We start from the raw sequence: 13,909 nt of genomic DNA on the forward strand, positions 1-13,909 counted from the left end.
GATGAAGCATGTCAAGATATCTCGAAATTATTATTTTCAGGAGTCTTTAGCAGACTATTAATACACAAAGATATCTACTAACTAACGTTAACAAATTAATTGTTGTAACTGACTTTTGACTCAACAACATATACTCATAATATGCATCGATCTTCATTGACCTTTCCTTTCTTCTTAAGCTTTCCAATCCTTAGTGACTACTCGAAGTTGAAATCTAAACTTGTTGAACATTCCTTCAGACAGTGGTTTTGTTAGAACATCTGTAATTTGATCTCGGCTAGACACATGACCTAATTGAAGCACCCCACTCGCAAGTTTCTCCCTCACAAAAAATAAGTCTAACTCGACGTGTTTAAACTTGGAATGCATGACTGGATTTCCTGCAACGAATAAAACAGTTGCACTATCACACCAGAACTAAGGCTTTAAGTTTTGGAGCAAGCAGTTCAGACAATAAAGACTGAATCCAAACAATTTCTGCAGTAACATGAGCAAGACTTCGATATTTTACTTCTGCTATTTACTGAGAAACCACCGATTGCTTCATCGAGCTCCAAGAGACAGGATTACCTCTAAAAAAAACACAGAACCCAAAGGTATACCGACGATCATCTGCATTAGGCCCCCAATTAGCATCCAAAAACCCCTCAAGTAATAGCTTCGAGGATTGAGTAAACTGTAAACCATGGTCTAACGTCCCTTGAAGATATCTCAAGATTCTCTTGACCACTTTAAAGTGTGAGTCCAACGGTTTGTGCATGTACTGACACACCTTATTGACAGAGAAAGCTATTTCTGGCCTTGTGATTACAACATACTGTAATGCACCAACAATACTTCTGTAGAGATGTTTATTTTCAACAGGCTCCCTTCAACAGCTGACAACTTACATGTAGTGGTCATAGGTGTAGGAGTACCTTTCGACCGATCCATAGAGACTCTTTGAAAAAGCTCCAAAATGTATTTTTTCTGGCTCAGAAAAAGACCCTCCTTATTGTAAGAGACTTTTATGCCAAGAAAATAATTAAGTGTGCCTATGTCTTTCAAGGAAAATCGAGCATTCAGACCTTGCACAAAACGGTCAATGGCTTGACTGTCATTCCTAATGACAATAATATTGTCCACGTAGACTAGGACATAAACCAACATTGACATCGAGTGATGAATAAAGAGAGAATTGTCAGCTTTCGAGGCTTTAAATTTGTTAGCAAGTAAAAACTCTTTTAGCTTATGAAACCAGGCCCGAAGTGCTTGCTTAAGACCATACAAGGCTTTCACAACCTACACACCAATTGCTGACCAGAAACTCCTTGTTGTTTGAACCCTGGTGGTTGCATCATATAGATTTCTTCACTTAAATCACCATTCAGAAATGCATTGTTCATGTCGACTTGCCTTAGTGCCCATCCAGACTAAATTGCAAGTGTAAGAACAACCCGTATTGTAGTTGGTTTGACTACAGGACTAAAAGTTTCCTGAAAGTCAATACCTGCTTCTTGTAAAAACCCCTTAACAACCAACCGGCCTTTGTATCTTGCAACCGAACCATCAGTATGTCTTTTTAACCTGAATATCCACTTACATCCAACCGCCCTCCGTCCTTCAAGAAGAGGAACAAGGTCCCAAGTATGATTAGAGAGAAGTGCATTGTATTCTGCCTGATCTACTTCTGTCTAGTTAGAACTCTGAAACGCTTCTATGATAGAAGTAGGCTCATTCTCAGCCAAAAATGAGGAAAAAACTTTCAGCTTGTAGATAAATTTTTTAGACCTTGTTTGCATAGGATGCTGATTGACATTAACAGGCTCCCTTGAAGAAGCAGCAGATGTAGTAGCCAAGGAAGGCACAGATGCTGTAAGTGAAAGATCAACACTCTGAATTGAAGAGGAAGTTATAGGTGAGGAATCTCCATGCTAACTTGTAGAGGAAGAGGAACAAACACCAAAGGAGCCAGTGGGAAAATCGGGTGAAGTAGCCTCAGGAAAACAACTAGAAGAAGGCCCCACAGGAGTACTAGGACCAGTAGGTAAAACCATAAAAAAATGAGACTGTTGATGATTGCACCTAATGGAAGCTAAAGGTGATTGTGTAGAGAACCCATCTGCAAACGGATACTGAGACTCATCAAACACCACGTGTCTCAAAACAAAAAAGTGACCATCTTCATCGAGGCACTTGTAGCCCTTCTGACTAGTGCCAACACCCAGAAAAACACCTCTTTGAGCGAAACTGTAGCTTATATTGTTGAAACAGTTTCAAATAAGGAAAACACACACATCTAAATATTTTAAGCTGAGAGTAAATAGGTTGCAAATTGTAGAGTTTCTCATAAGGACTGCATTGTTGAAGTATGGGGGTGGGCAACCTATTTGCTAAGTGAACAGCACGGGCAAAAGCATAGGACCAAAACTTCAAAGGCATGAATGCCTAAGCTAAGAGTGTCAGCCCCATGTCAACCATCTACCTGTGTCTCCTTTCAGCAACCTCATTCTACTTTGAGGTGTGAGGACACGTGATTCTGTGTTAAACACCAAGTCGAGAAAGCTCACTCGACAAGGCTCGATACTCTCTGCCCTAGTCACTTTGAAGCATATTAATAAAACACCCAAACTGTACCTTGATCATTCGGTGAAAATGAACAAAGCATTGAAGAACTTCAGACTTTGTCTTGAGAAAGTAAAGCCATGTATACCTACTGTGCATATCAACAAACTTTACATAGTAGGAAAATTCATTTGATTTCATATGTGCTGGTCCCCAAACATCAGAGACAAAACGTTCAAAAGGTGATGAGTACACTGTTTTTGAACAACTAAAAGGAAGCTTGTGTGATTTTCCTAGTTGACAGGAAGATCACACTGGAGGTAAACTAGTGCGTTTGAAAGGAATATTATAGGTACGTAACACATGACTCAAGATATTATTACAAGGATGACCCAACCTGGCATGCCATAACAACATGGATGAAGAAGTGAGCTGTGAATTGTTGAGAAGAACAGAACTAGACTTCTGTGCACTAACAGACTTGGACAGACCTGTGAAAAGAGTGGTACGAGAAACATCGAACCTATAGAGTCCGTTATGCATGGCCCACTAGTAGTATTACCCCTGTCTGTATGTCTTTCACAAAACACAAAAATGGATGAAACTCAAAGTACACAGCATTATCCTTTGCAAATTGCCCAACTGACAGTAAATTTTTACAAACATTAGGAACATGGAGAACACTTCTGAGACGTAAGAGCCCAGAGCCAACCAAGAGGGTAGAAGAACCTACACTACGTATAGGAACCAGTTCACCATTACCCATAGAAATGCTGGTCGTACCTGTATAGGGAGAAGCAGCTGTGAGGTTGGACAGATTGGGAGTAATATGATTCGTTGCCCCTGAATCAAGGTACCAAGCCTGATCAAACGAATTGAAAGTAGACCCCTGAGAAGTAAATTGACCTGAAACAGCAGAATTAGGAGAAAACGTTCCACAACAGTTAGGCATAGAAGAACATGTAGAAAAAGAATAAACTCATTGACCATGAAGATCATGATAGTTAGCTTGCACCGAATGACCAGCTCCTACTTCAGAAAAATTCTCAACGAAACTATGATAGTAAGTCTGAACCATATGACCTATCTTACCACAGAGTTGACATTGTGGTCTAAAACGTGACCAAATCCTCCCACAATTGCGAGCCCTTCCACGAGACCAACCTCAACCTTATCCCATTTGTCATTCTTTAGAACCCGAAAATGAACGAGCATAGGCTCCAGTCTGTCTTGAGTTGTTGAGACTCTCTCATTGAGAACGATACACTATGTTGGCTTGCAAAGGAACCTCAGCTAGTGAACTCACCTGCCGTGCTTCATAGTCAATAAGCATTTCAATTAACAAATCAAGAGAAACAATGGTTGCTGAAGTAAGAACACAAATAGACTCATATTCTATAGAAAGACTAGCCAATATAATACTGACTTGTTCTTGTTCAGTAACTGGACTACCTGTTGCAGCTAAACCATCACTCAGTTGTTTAACCTTAAAAAACATATTATTTAACAGTAAGACACCATTTCTTGATTGAGTAGAGAGAATGACGCATATTAGAGATTTTGATGTTTGACTTCTGTCCAAACCTTCTCTCAATAGCACTCTAGGCTTCAAAACTAGTTTTAGCCATCGTGAGATGAACCAAGATTTCATCTGTAACAGTAGACAACAACCAAGAAGCCAAAAACTTATCCTGCCTCTTGTGAGCAATAAACTATGGATTGTCAACGAGTTGACCTTTATTTTTAGAAATGAAAGGTGAAGGGATTGAAACAGTTCCCAACACGTATCCCTCAAGACCATACCTCTCAAGAATTAACAGAAGTTGATGTTTCCACAACAGAAAATTATGCTCACCGAGTTTGACAGCATCATGCTTGGAAAAATACTGAATATTAGGCAAAGAAGAATTACCATTACTAGACGACTGCCTAGGAGTATCAACTGTTGGAACAACTTCTGTAACCATTGCTAGAGAAAAAAACTACTGCAAGAACTTAGCTCTGATACCATGTCAAGATATCTCAAAATTATTATTTCTAAGAGTCTTTAGCAGACTATTAATACACAAAGATATCTACTAACTGATGTTAACAAACTAACTGTTGTAACTGACTTTTGACTCAACAGCCTATACTCATAACAAACCAGTCGATTCAGTAACAGTGGGAGATGACTTTGAAACGAATCAAGTATTTGCAAGAGAGAGGGGTTTTTAAAGGATGATTAACAGAGAAGTTAGAGTTTTCAGTATTTATGATCATTCCCTCTTCACTAAGCTTAGAGTTCACTTGCCATATGATGAGTTATTATTATTATTATTTTTAAATTTCCTTCACTTTTTCTTAGAATTAATTTAAAAATACTACAATTTTATATTATTTTGCTATTTGCTTTCTTTGAACGAGTTAGAATTTAATATATTTTATCATGGATAATATAGATGGTAATTTAGATATTAAATGCCACAATAATTTTCAAAATTTTTATTAAATTTCAAAAGTTTTTAATAATTTTTTACAATTATTAATATTGTTTTTAAAATTTTTATTAATTTTTCAATTATTTAAATATTTTTATAATTTTAAATAAATTTTGTTGCTGATTTTTTAACACCGATAATGGCAGGGGCCAACGGGGACACGTATGTTCAAATTTGTTGTTGATTTTTTAACACCGATAATGACAAGGGCCAAAAGGTGTAACAGAATTCTAATTCAGGTACCAAAATGGAATAAAAAAAGTTTAGATACAAATATGAAAAATTGTATAATTTAGGGGCCAAATAATGAATAAAGCTTTTTAAATAAAGACTTTGTTTGTTTAACTGAAAATAGCTTCCAAAAAATGTTTTCTACATTTTCCTGTATTTGTTTCATGGAAATAGCTTGATCAACGAAATATAAGTTATTTATAGACTTAGGGTGAGTTTGGATGGGCGGTGCGTTTACCTGCGGTTAGTGTAAAAACAGTAGTGGCGGTGAGATTAGATACTGTAGCGATACTGTAACGTGAGACAAAAAGTAAGCTAAACGCACTGCACCGCACCCAATTACCCATCCAAACCCACCCTTACCCTTTTAAAAAGCCCAAGTCATTTTTTAGAAAAGAGCTATTTTATGAAAGATTTATTTTTATATAAAAATTAACTTAACTCAAGATTAATATTATTATATTAATAATAAATTTTTATTTTTATGTTTAAAATATTTAAAATTAATAAAATATTGTAATTTTAATATTATTAAACATACATATTTAATTATCTATATCTAATCATATGATAAATTATATTAATAATTTATCATTTTAATAAATTATATTTAAATAATAAATTTTAAAAACAATAATTTTAAATAATATTCTTCATATATTATTAAAATATTCAATATTAATATTTTAATAATAAATATTTATTACAATTATAAATATATTAATAGTAAATGTTTTGTAGTATAAAGGTTAAAATATGTCATACGTCTATGTACTTTTCACAAATTTAGAATTTAGTCATTATACTTTTATTTTCAAGAATTTAGTCCATCTACTTTTTAGATTTGAAAACTTAATTTAAATTATATATACGAGAGTACATATTGACACGTTAGAGTTGTAAGAGATAAATGAAGCTAAACATTATTTAAACAAATACTCATATTTATATAATTAAAATATTCGTATTTTTATACTAGGTTAAAATATGTCATAAGTAATTCTACTCTTCAGAAATTTAAAATTTAGTCCATGTACTTCTATTTTAAGGCTAGTCATACTTTTTAAATATAAAACCAGAGTTCAGTTGTTAGCATTATTAAAATATTTTTAAAATTCATGTTTATTATAACGTCATTTTTAGTTACATGAGTATTGAGTATTTTTATTTAAAATGTGGCATCAACAAAATTGGCAAAAAATTTTAACAATGTTAACAATTAGACTTAATTTTCAATTAAACATTATTTATTATTAAATTTATATATGACATTGATTATTATAAATATTTTCTTATTATAAAGTGTACTTTGGTTGTTAAAAGAAATTGAATGATCATATTTTATAATAAATATATTTATATCGTGATTGTTTTATAAATAATAATGTAACATATAAAATAAATTTAATTAAACAAAAAGAGTAAAAAAAATCTCAACCAATATTCATTAAATATTTTAAAAATATACGCCAAAATGTTGTTTCTTTCTTCGAATTGACGCGGAATGAAAAAAGTATATAAAACGCAGCGGTTATTGGCTGCCGATAAAGACATGGAGATGACACGTGGTAGCATGAGGATTTGCACAAAGTCACGATGGTATTGGGCCCACCTGATCTAGACGCCCTGCTCTCTTTAAACCATAACTTCTACTTCAAATCCATGGCTGAAATTTTAGTTGTTTTGTGGATAATGTTTTGTGAAATTACATAATATTTTTAATTTATAGTAATTAATATTATAAATTTTGCAATAATATTTTAATATATTAATCATGAAACTTAAACTTGAATATTGAATCATCCAAAACTTTAGCCTTTTTTCAATAATGTTAAAGTCTTATTAGGAAATGTAATTATCAAAAATGACGATATTTAATATCAAGAAAAATAAATAAATTATTAGATTTTTCTTTGATTTTGCTTTAATTTTTCTTAAATTAAATTATTGTTTCATGGTTCGAATTTCACCGGATTTAGTTTATAATTAATTTTAAATTTTATAATATATTTAAATTAATAAAATAATTTGAAAATATTATATGAAATTTATTGTAATTTTTAAAACTATTGTGTAGAAATTTGTTGGATTTAATTATCTTTTATATCCGATTCACTTTTTTTAAATAAACCTAAAATTTTATGTAATAATCACAATTTACTTCAAATTAATCCAAATCGAAACCGTAATCACCTTATAGTTTTCATCCAACTCGATTGATTCAGTTTTGTTTTTTTTAATTTCAACCACTCGAATAAAGTTTATTATTATTATTAATTATTGGCCTGGCATCACTTGATTAAGTATAAAATACTATTTTTAATAAAATTTTATTTTAAAATTAATTAATATTATAAAATTATGCTCTAACCTAAATTAAGCATATAGTTTTTCTTTTTAAAAATAAAGACTCGGTCAAATTATCTATAATTATCAATGGGATCAATCTCTTGTTCAAGCTATAAACCAAAAAACTAGTCATTTTATATTTTAAATATATTTTATAATTAAAAATAATATATTTTATATATTTTAAAATATACAATTTTTAGAGTTTTAAAAACAAAATACTACAAAATTATAAATAATTGCGAGGCCAAGCAAGAATATACTAATTGTCTATTCCTAAAATATCTATTTATCTTTTGGGTAAATTACACTATTAGCCATTCAATTAAGGGAAATTCTCTTTTGGCTACTTAACTAAAAAGTTACAATTTGATTATTAATATATTGGAACGGTGGTATTGGTATAATAACAATTTTGATTTTCAACTCTTTTTTTTACTTTCTATCAATTTAACATTAATTCTATATAAAAAACTCAAAAATTTTTTAAAAAATTTAAAATTATAAAATTTTAGGTTATTATAACTACAATCCATCAGTATTGCTAAAAATAGATCAATTTTGACATAATATTATTGAAGCATAAAACTTAATTATTATTAAAAGCTAATATTCATACAAGAAAACTCAAGATTCTATTACAATAAAATTTAAAGATGATTCAATATTGATATATAAGAACAAAAATGATCATTTAATAGAATCCAATAGTAAATTAAAAGCAGTAAATTTAAATTAGTAATATCTTTAAGTCGAGTTTCATCTTGTTAAACAACTTCTTCCCAAATTCAAATTGATAGAGGTTTGTGAAATTGACTTTGATGCTTTTTAGTTATAAAATACAAAATATGCCACAAAATGTCCTTTTTTTCATTTTCAATTCATTTAAATTAATTTTCAAAACCCAAATCCTAAAAATAAGTTATATTCCGAATCTTTTCTTTTCTCTTATAATGAAAATAAAATTTCTTTCATTTTCTCTCATTTATCTATTTTTGAATTTTTATCTATTTTTTTGAATTTTCTGTTTATTTTAGATTTTTTAGAATTTTCTAAATTAAAAAACATTTTTATCATTTTATATAAAAATAGGGTCAATTGATAGAAAGTATAAAGGTTGAGGACTAAAATTATTATATCAACTAAAAGTGCCACCACTAGCTACCTAATTATTGGGTGAAAATTTTTTTTTAAAAACTTAAGTGACCAAAACGAAAATTTAATTATAATTGAGTGACTAATCGGATAGTTTACTCTTATATTTTTTTCACACAAAATAAAAAAGGAAATGGCATTTGCATTCAGCTATTATGGTCTATAATCGAGAAACTTCACTGGACCTTAAAAACATCTCTTATCCTCTTCTGTTTTCAATATGGATAGATAGATAGATAGCCCAACACACTGTAAAAGAAAAAAGCTCTCACAGGAAACAGCGCCAATGGCTACTTGTACCACCACACCTTCATCATCGTTGATGATAACATACGCCGCCGCATCTACTGTACACGCCCAAGCCCTCACTCCTTCCGTTCTATCCTTCAAGTCCAACAAGCCTACCTTTTCTATTAACCCACTTGCTCTCAAGACTTCTATAGACAGAAAATCCGGCATCAAATGGGCTAATCTATGTCCCCAGAGAGATTCCAAGCACCATGTCGTGGCTGCCGTGGCTGCGGAGGCTGAGGTGGCTGAGGCTACCGACGAAAATGATGGAGTGGCAGCTGAGGGTGGCACCGCTACCGCTATTGCTACTGCTCCGCCCAAGCCCAAGAAAGGAAAGGCTGCGTTGCCTCTTAAGAGAGACAGAGTATGTGGATGTTAGAATTTCGCATTTTTATCTTTCTTTTTTTTCTTAATGATGTTACAGTTTTGGTACTTATGTTTTTGGTGTATGTTAGATAATTTTCATCGTGGGTTTTGCTTATAGCTTAGATAAAACAGAACTTGTAGTGTTAGTCTAAAAGTTTTGTTTTTTCAGGCTCAGATTTCACTATTATAGATCATTTTCTTTATGGGTTTTGCTAGCTTAGTGAAAACAGTATTCATAGTGTTGTCTGAAAGTTTTGGTTTTTGAGGATCATATTTGAGTTTCTTTGAAATTTGGTTTAAGATTTTAATTTTAGAATTTTGACTTTAAGAAACAATTGTCTATCTGAAAGGGGTACTTATCTTTCATTCGTACATTATTTTGTTAATATGTAGGGCTAATTACATATGATTGTGATGTTTACTTGGTTCAGTTATTTAATTCCAATTTCTTGTTCCTGTTCAAACTGCAGACGAGATCAAAGAGATTCTTGGAAATTCAAAAATTAAGGGAAACCAAAAAGGAGTATGATCTAAAGACAGCAATATCTTTGTTAAAGGAAATGTCGAGTACAAAGTTTGTAGAGACAGCTGAAGCCCATTTCCGCCTTAACATCGATCCCAAGTATAATGATCAACAGCTGAGAGCAACTGTAAGTTTTCCAGGCTTTTCGCGTGATAATATCATAATAGGATCTCCCCCACCGTTGATGTTACGCCTAATACCTTACTTTTCTTCTGACCCTTTGTCTTACAGGTGAATTTGCCTAAGGGAACTGGTCAAAAGGTTAAGGTTGCCGTTCTTACTCAAGGTAGTTACGGTGCTTTGACATATGCTGATCTTTTTGTTATAACTTGCTTTTGTGTCTGGAAACGCTTAGCTTAAAATTTAGAGACGAAAGAAACATAATGGATAATTACAATTCATGTAATAGATTGAGTAGGTTCTGAACTGCTAAATCTAAAATTTTCTTAGTGGCTGGCAATCATTCTAAAATGATGTACTCTAGGTGAGTGATACTAGTTAAAGATCTTAATCAGAACGCTATTAGGATAAAATTTTATTTTCTGAGGCTATGTTAACACAACTAATTGCGTTTTTGTTGGTTTTTACTTTCTAAATATTATATGTTTGCAGGTGAAAAGTTCGATGAAGCAAAAAATGCTGGAGCAGATATTGTTGGTGGTGAGGACTTGATTGAACAAATAAAGGGAGGATTCATGGACTTTGACAAATTAATTGCCTCCCCAGATATGATGGTTAAGGTGTAGCTTTACTGCTCTTATTTCAATTAATGAGATATATCGTGTGTTTTGTTACTCTGTTTACCAAATTCCAGTTGTGAGCAATATGATTGGTTTCACGGTTTTTTCCTTTTTGGTAGAGGTGACGATAATTTTCATTATCGGTTTTATTTACATCTTCCTACTTCTAAACTAGGTTGCAGGCCTTGGAAAGATTCTAGGACCACGAGGGCTCATGCCAAATCCTAAAGCTGGTACCGTCACACCCAATATACCTCAGGTAAGATCTGATTGTTATGTTTTGATGAGGGTTTTTTTTTTTAATCAAGTCTATTGATTCTTGTTGATCTTTGCTCCTTTTTTATGCCTATATAAGAATCTTATTTATGCAGATTTATGCCTGTAAACTGATTCTATGCTTGTAAATATTTACACACATAAGAAATGCTTGTCTGTGGATCATAATTTGGCATTCATTGCATATTGTATGCCTACATCTATGTGAATCATGGCTTATTTTTTCTTTGCATCCGTATCAGTATGTCCCTTTGACACAGTATGAATTACAAGATGAGTGAAATTGAGAAGCAAGAGTCTTCCAATTCATGTATTTGGGGCGGTTATTAGCCAATTCATATATCTCTCATGCCTAATAATTACACAAATGGAGTACGGAAATGATGGAGGGTAGAACCACCGCATTTGACAATATGCTTAGGGATCGTTTTATATTAAAAATGAATTTGCAACTGAATGATGCATGGTGTGGCCAGCAATGGTAATGGAGCTTATATTGTTCGTTGAATCATTTTCTTCTTCAGGCTATAGAAGAATTCAAAAAGGGTAAAGTTGAATACAGAGCTGATAAAACTGGGATTGTTCACATACCTTTCGGGAAAGTAGACTTCTTGGAAGATGACCTTCTTGTGAACTTACTTGCTGCAGTAGTATGTCAAACTCCTTCCCTTTGCACTTATCTCACCTTCTTGCTCTCCGTTACTTTCTTTTGAACACAAATGAGTTTCTAAACCGGAATCAAACTTGAGATATATATGTGATTTTGCTCTTAATTTGACAGAAATCAATCGAAACAAACAAGCCGAAAGGTGCAAAAGGAGTGTACTGGAAAAGTGCACATATATGCACATCAATGGGTCCTTCGATCAAGTTAAACATAAGGGAGATGCTTGATTACAAGCCTCCATCAAACGTTTGAAGAATAATGACCACTAACAGTTGAAAATGTCTTGGACCCTTCAATCAGCTATGTGGCCATTCTATGTCAGAACATGCAGTGCTCAAATGGAATTGGGCATTGGGATCGAATCCAAGTGAAACTCTGCATATACATTGCCTTGCCAGATTATCATTCTGTATACAGATTTGGACTTGTATCATCATGACTAATAGCATCAATTTATTTCTTGATTTCTTATCTCTCGGTCGAAGCTGTTTTGAGTAAAAGCTTGAGCTTATTTATCAGAAAGGATAATGATTATGCAAAATTTTCTTGGTCAGAAGATACTATGAAATCAATCTCATCTAAAATTATAGGCTAATCCCAGTAAAATTTACTAATAAAAAATTCCCACAATTTATTTTCTAGATGACACGGGGTAGATAATAACAATTTCCTGAAATTGTGAAAGATCTTGTCTATACTTTTATCAGTCTTTGCAACCTTAATGGAAAGTAAGCTACTCTGCTACTGGGTATGGATGTGCCACTCACTGTTCCAATTGAGAAAAAAAAACTGCGCTTACGTAAATTATTTGTGCATAATTGTGACATGTTTCCGTTTATGAATATGATTAAAGCTTCAAGGCAAAAAGAATGCAGTGCTACGTTATGCTTGTTACAATAAAAGCGTGTGATGGATTGTAAATTCCGAGGACAGTTATGTATGTCTCGCTCTCTTCTTCTTCTTCTTCTTCTTTTTTTTTTGTTGTCTTTTACAAGGTGTGAAAATTATAAGAAGTTTTTAGTGTCACCAGATCAAAATTTTAGTTTGGTAAATCACGTGGCTTCAAGGAGAAATTTAGTTTTAAATCTGTTTAAGTCAGCCTAACTCTTAAAATGTGAGAATTCTCAAAGGATCGAAAATGCCACAAAAAAGCAACATACACAATGTATTTGAGTAAATGCTCTTAAAGTAATTAATTATTTTTTAAAAGATGATTATAGATGAGAGGGAAGACCTCTATTTATAATTAAGCTCCCCAGATTGAACGGTACAATTTAAATTACATCGACAAACAAGATTAATACCTATCTACAATATGAGAGACCTAAGGGATTTAAACATTATACAATCTTATCCCTTAGAATTACAAATATTTCCCATGGAAGCTTTAAATAACTAAAGTGTTTTCACTATGCCACTAAAGCTTCAAGTAGATGAGTTTTTTCATATTTTCCGTAAATCGGATCAGTTCAAGTAGGTTAAATGAGCCCCATTTAGTTATTTGACCTCCATGGGTTGTTTTGTGAGCATTCATCACTGGCTTCGATCCACGACTTGTGACATCGTGCTCGGAATGACACTGGTCTAACTCATTTCAGAATGCATCGACTAATTCCCAACTACACTCTCTATCAGATAGATCATTCCCTTAGAACATTTGCCTTGGCTTATGCCTTCGATATTGTTTAACTCGAATTGTTTCTCTTTTTAGTACATATTGATCGTAAGAGCCCATCGCTTTTACTTTCCCCCATTTTAACTTGCCTCAAACAAGATCCCCTTGATCCTCACAAATAGGCTCTGGCATGCCCACATTAATCACTAGGTTAACCTTGAGTACTACTACTAACTCCAGTTTGTAAGCTCTTTTGTTTACTAGTTTCAGAACTTTGAAAGAATCCAAATGTCTTTGCCAAGCTAATGGTTAGCCAAAATGTAAAACACTAGAAAAGTGTTTGAGATGAACATCGCCCGTCGCATTTACTCTATTTGACTGCCTAGTTTACATCACTTCTTTCCTAATGAAGTTTGATGCGCAACCCACCTCTTTCATAGGTGGTAGCCCTATTGATAACTTAGTAGGTTTCATATCAGTTTGTTGTACCTCTAGAATTTCTAAAGGGGTCTCCTTATCACTCTGATCTACTAAGTCAATGTTCATACCACAAGAAACATAACTGGCTAGTTGGATTGTCGAAATTGTCTTGGCTCCACCTCTTACGTCATGACTCACTGGCACAACATATTGTTGTTGAAGAGAACCCAAGATACAAATGCAATCAACAAA

The 13,909-nt window shown here is 32.9% G+C and overlaps 1 protein-coding gene across 2 annotated transcripts; it reads left to right on the plus strand.

Moving 5' to 3' along the window:
- Positions 1-8,918: 8,918 nt before the first annotated feature.
- On the plus strand, positions 8,919-12,093 carry LOC105791753 (50S ribosomal protein L1, chloroplastic). Of its 2 annotated transcripts, XM_012619966.2 has the most exons (7): positions 8,923-9,414; positions 9,887-10,066; positions 10,171-10,225; positions 10,552-10,679; positions 10,855-10,938; positions 11,480-11,605; positions 11,737-12,093. In XM_012619966.2, exons 1-7 carry the CDS (start codon positions 9,046-9,048, stop codon positions 11,872-11,874), a joined length of 1,080 nt encoding a protein of 359 aa, XP_012475420.1. In that variant the 5' UTR covers positions 8,923-9,045; the 3' UTR covers positions 11,875-12,093. The 2 variants fall into 2 exon arrangements, with proteins under 2 accessions (XP_052490714.1, XP_012475420.1); XM_052634754.1 differs by lacking the exon at positions 11,737-12,093 and having other exon boundaries at positions 8,919-9,414; positions 11,490-11,605.
- Positions 12,094-13,909: the final 1,816 nt, after the last annotated feature.

Source organism: Gossypium raimondii, chromosome 8 (assembly GCF_025698545.1).
Source record: "Gossypium raimondii isolate GPD5lz chromosome 8, ASM2569854v1, whole genome shotgun sequence".
Taxonomy (NCBI): domain Eukaryota; kingdom Viridiplantae; phylum Streptophyta; class Magnoliopsida; order Malvales; family Malvaceae; genus Gossypium; species Gossypium raimondii.

Excerpts from the sequence above, each read along its gene's own strand:
- LOC105791753 (XM_012619966.2), top strand. The coding sequence starts at position 9,046 with ATGGCTACTTGTACCACCACACCTTCATCATCGTTGATGATAACATAC. Across the intron at positions 10,226-10,551 it reads GGTTGCCGTTCTTACTCAAG|GTGAAAAGTTCGATGAAGCA; the intron begins GTAGTTACGGTG and ends ATATGTTTGCAG. Across the intron at positions 10,939-11,479 it reads TCACACCCAATATACCTCAG|GCTATAGAAGAATTCAAAAA; the intron begins GTAAGATCTGAT and ends TTTCTTCTTCAG.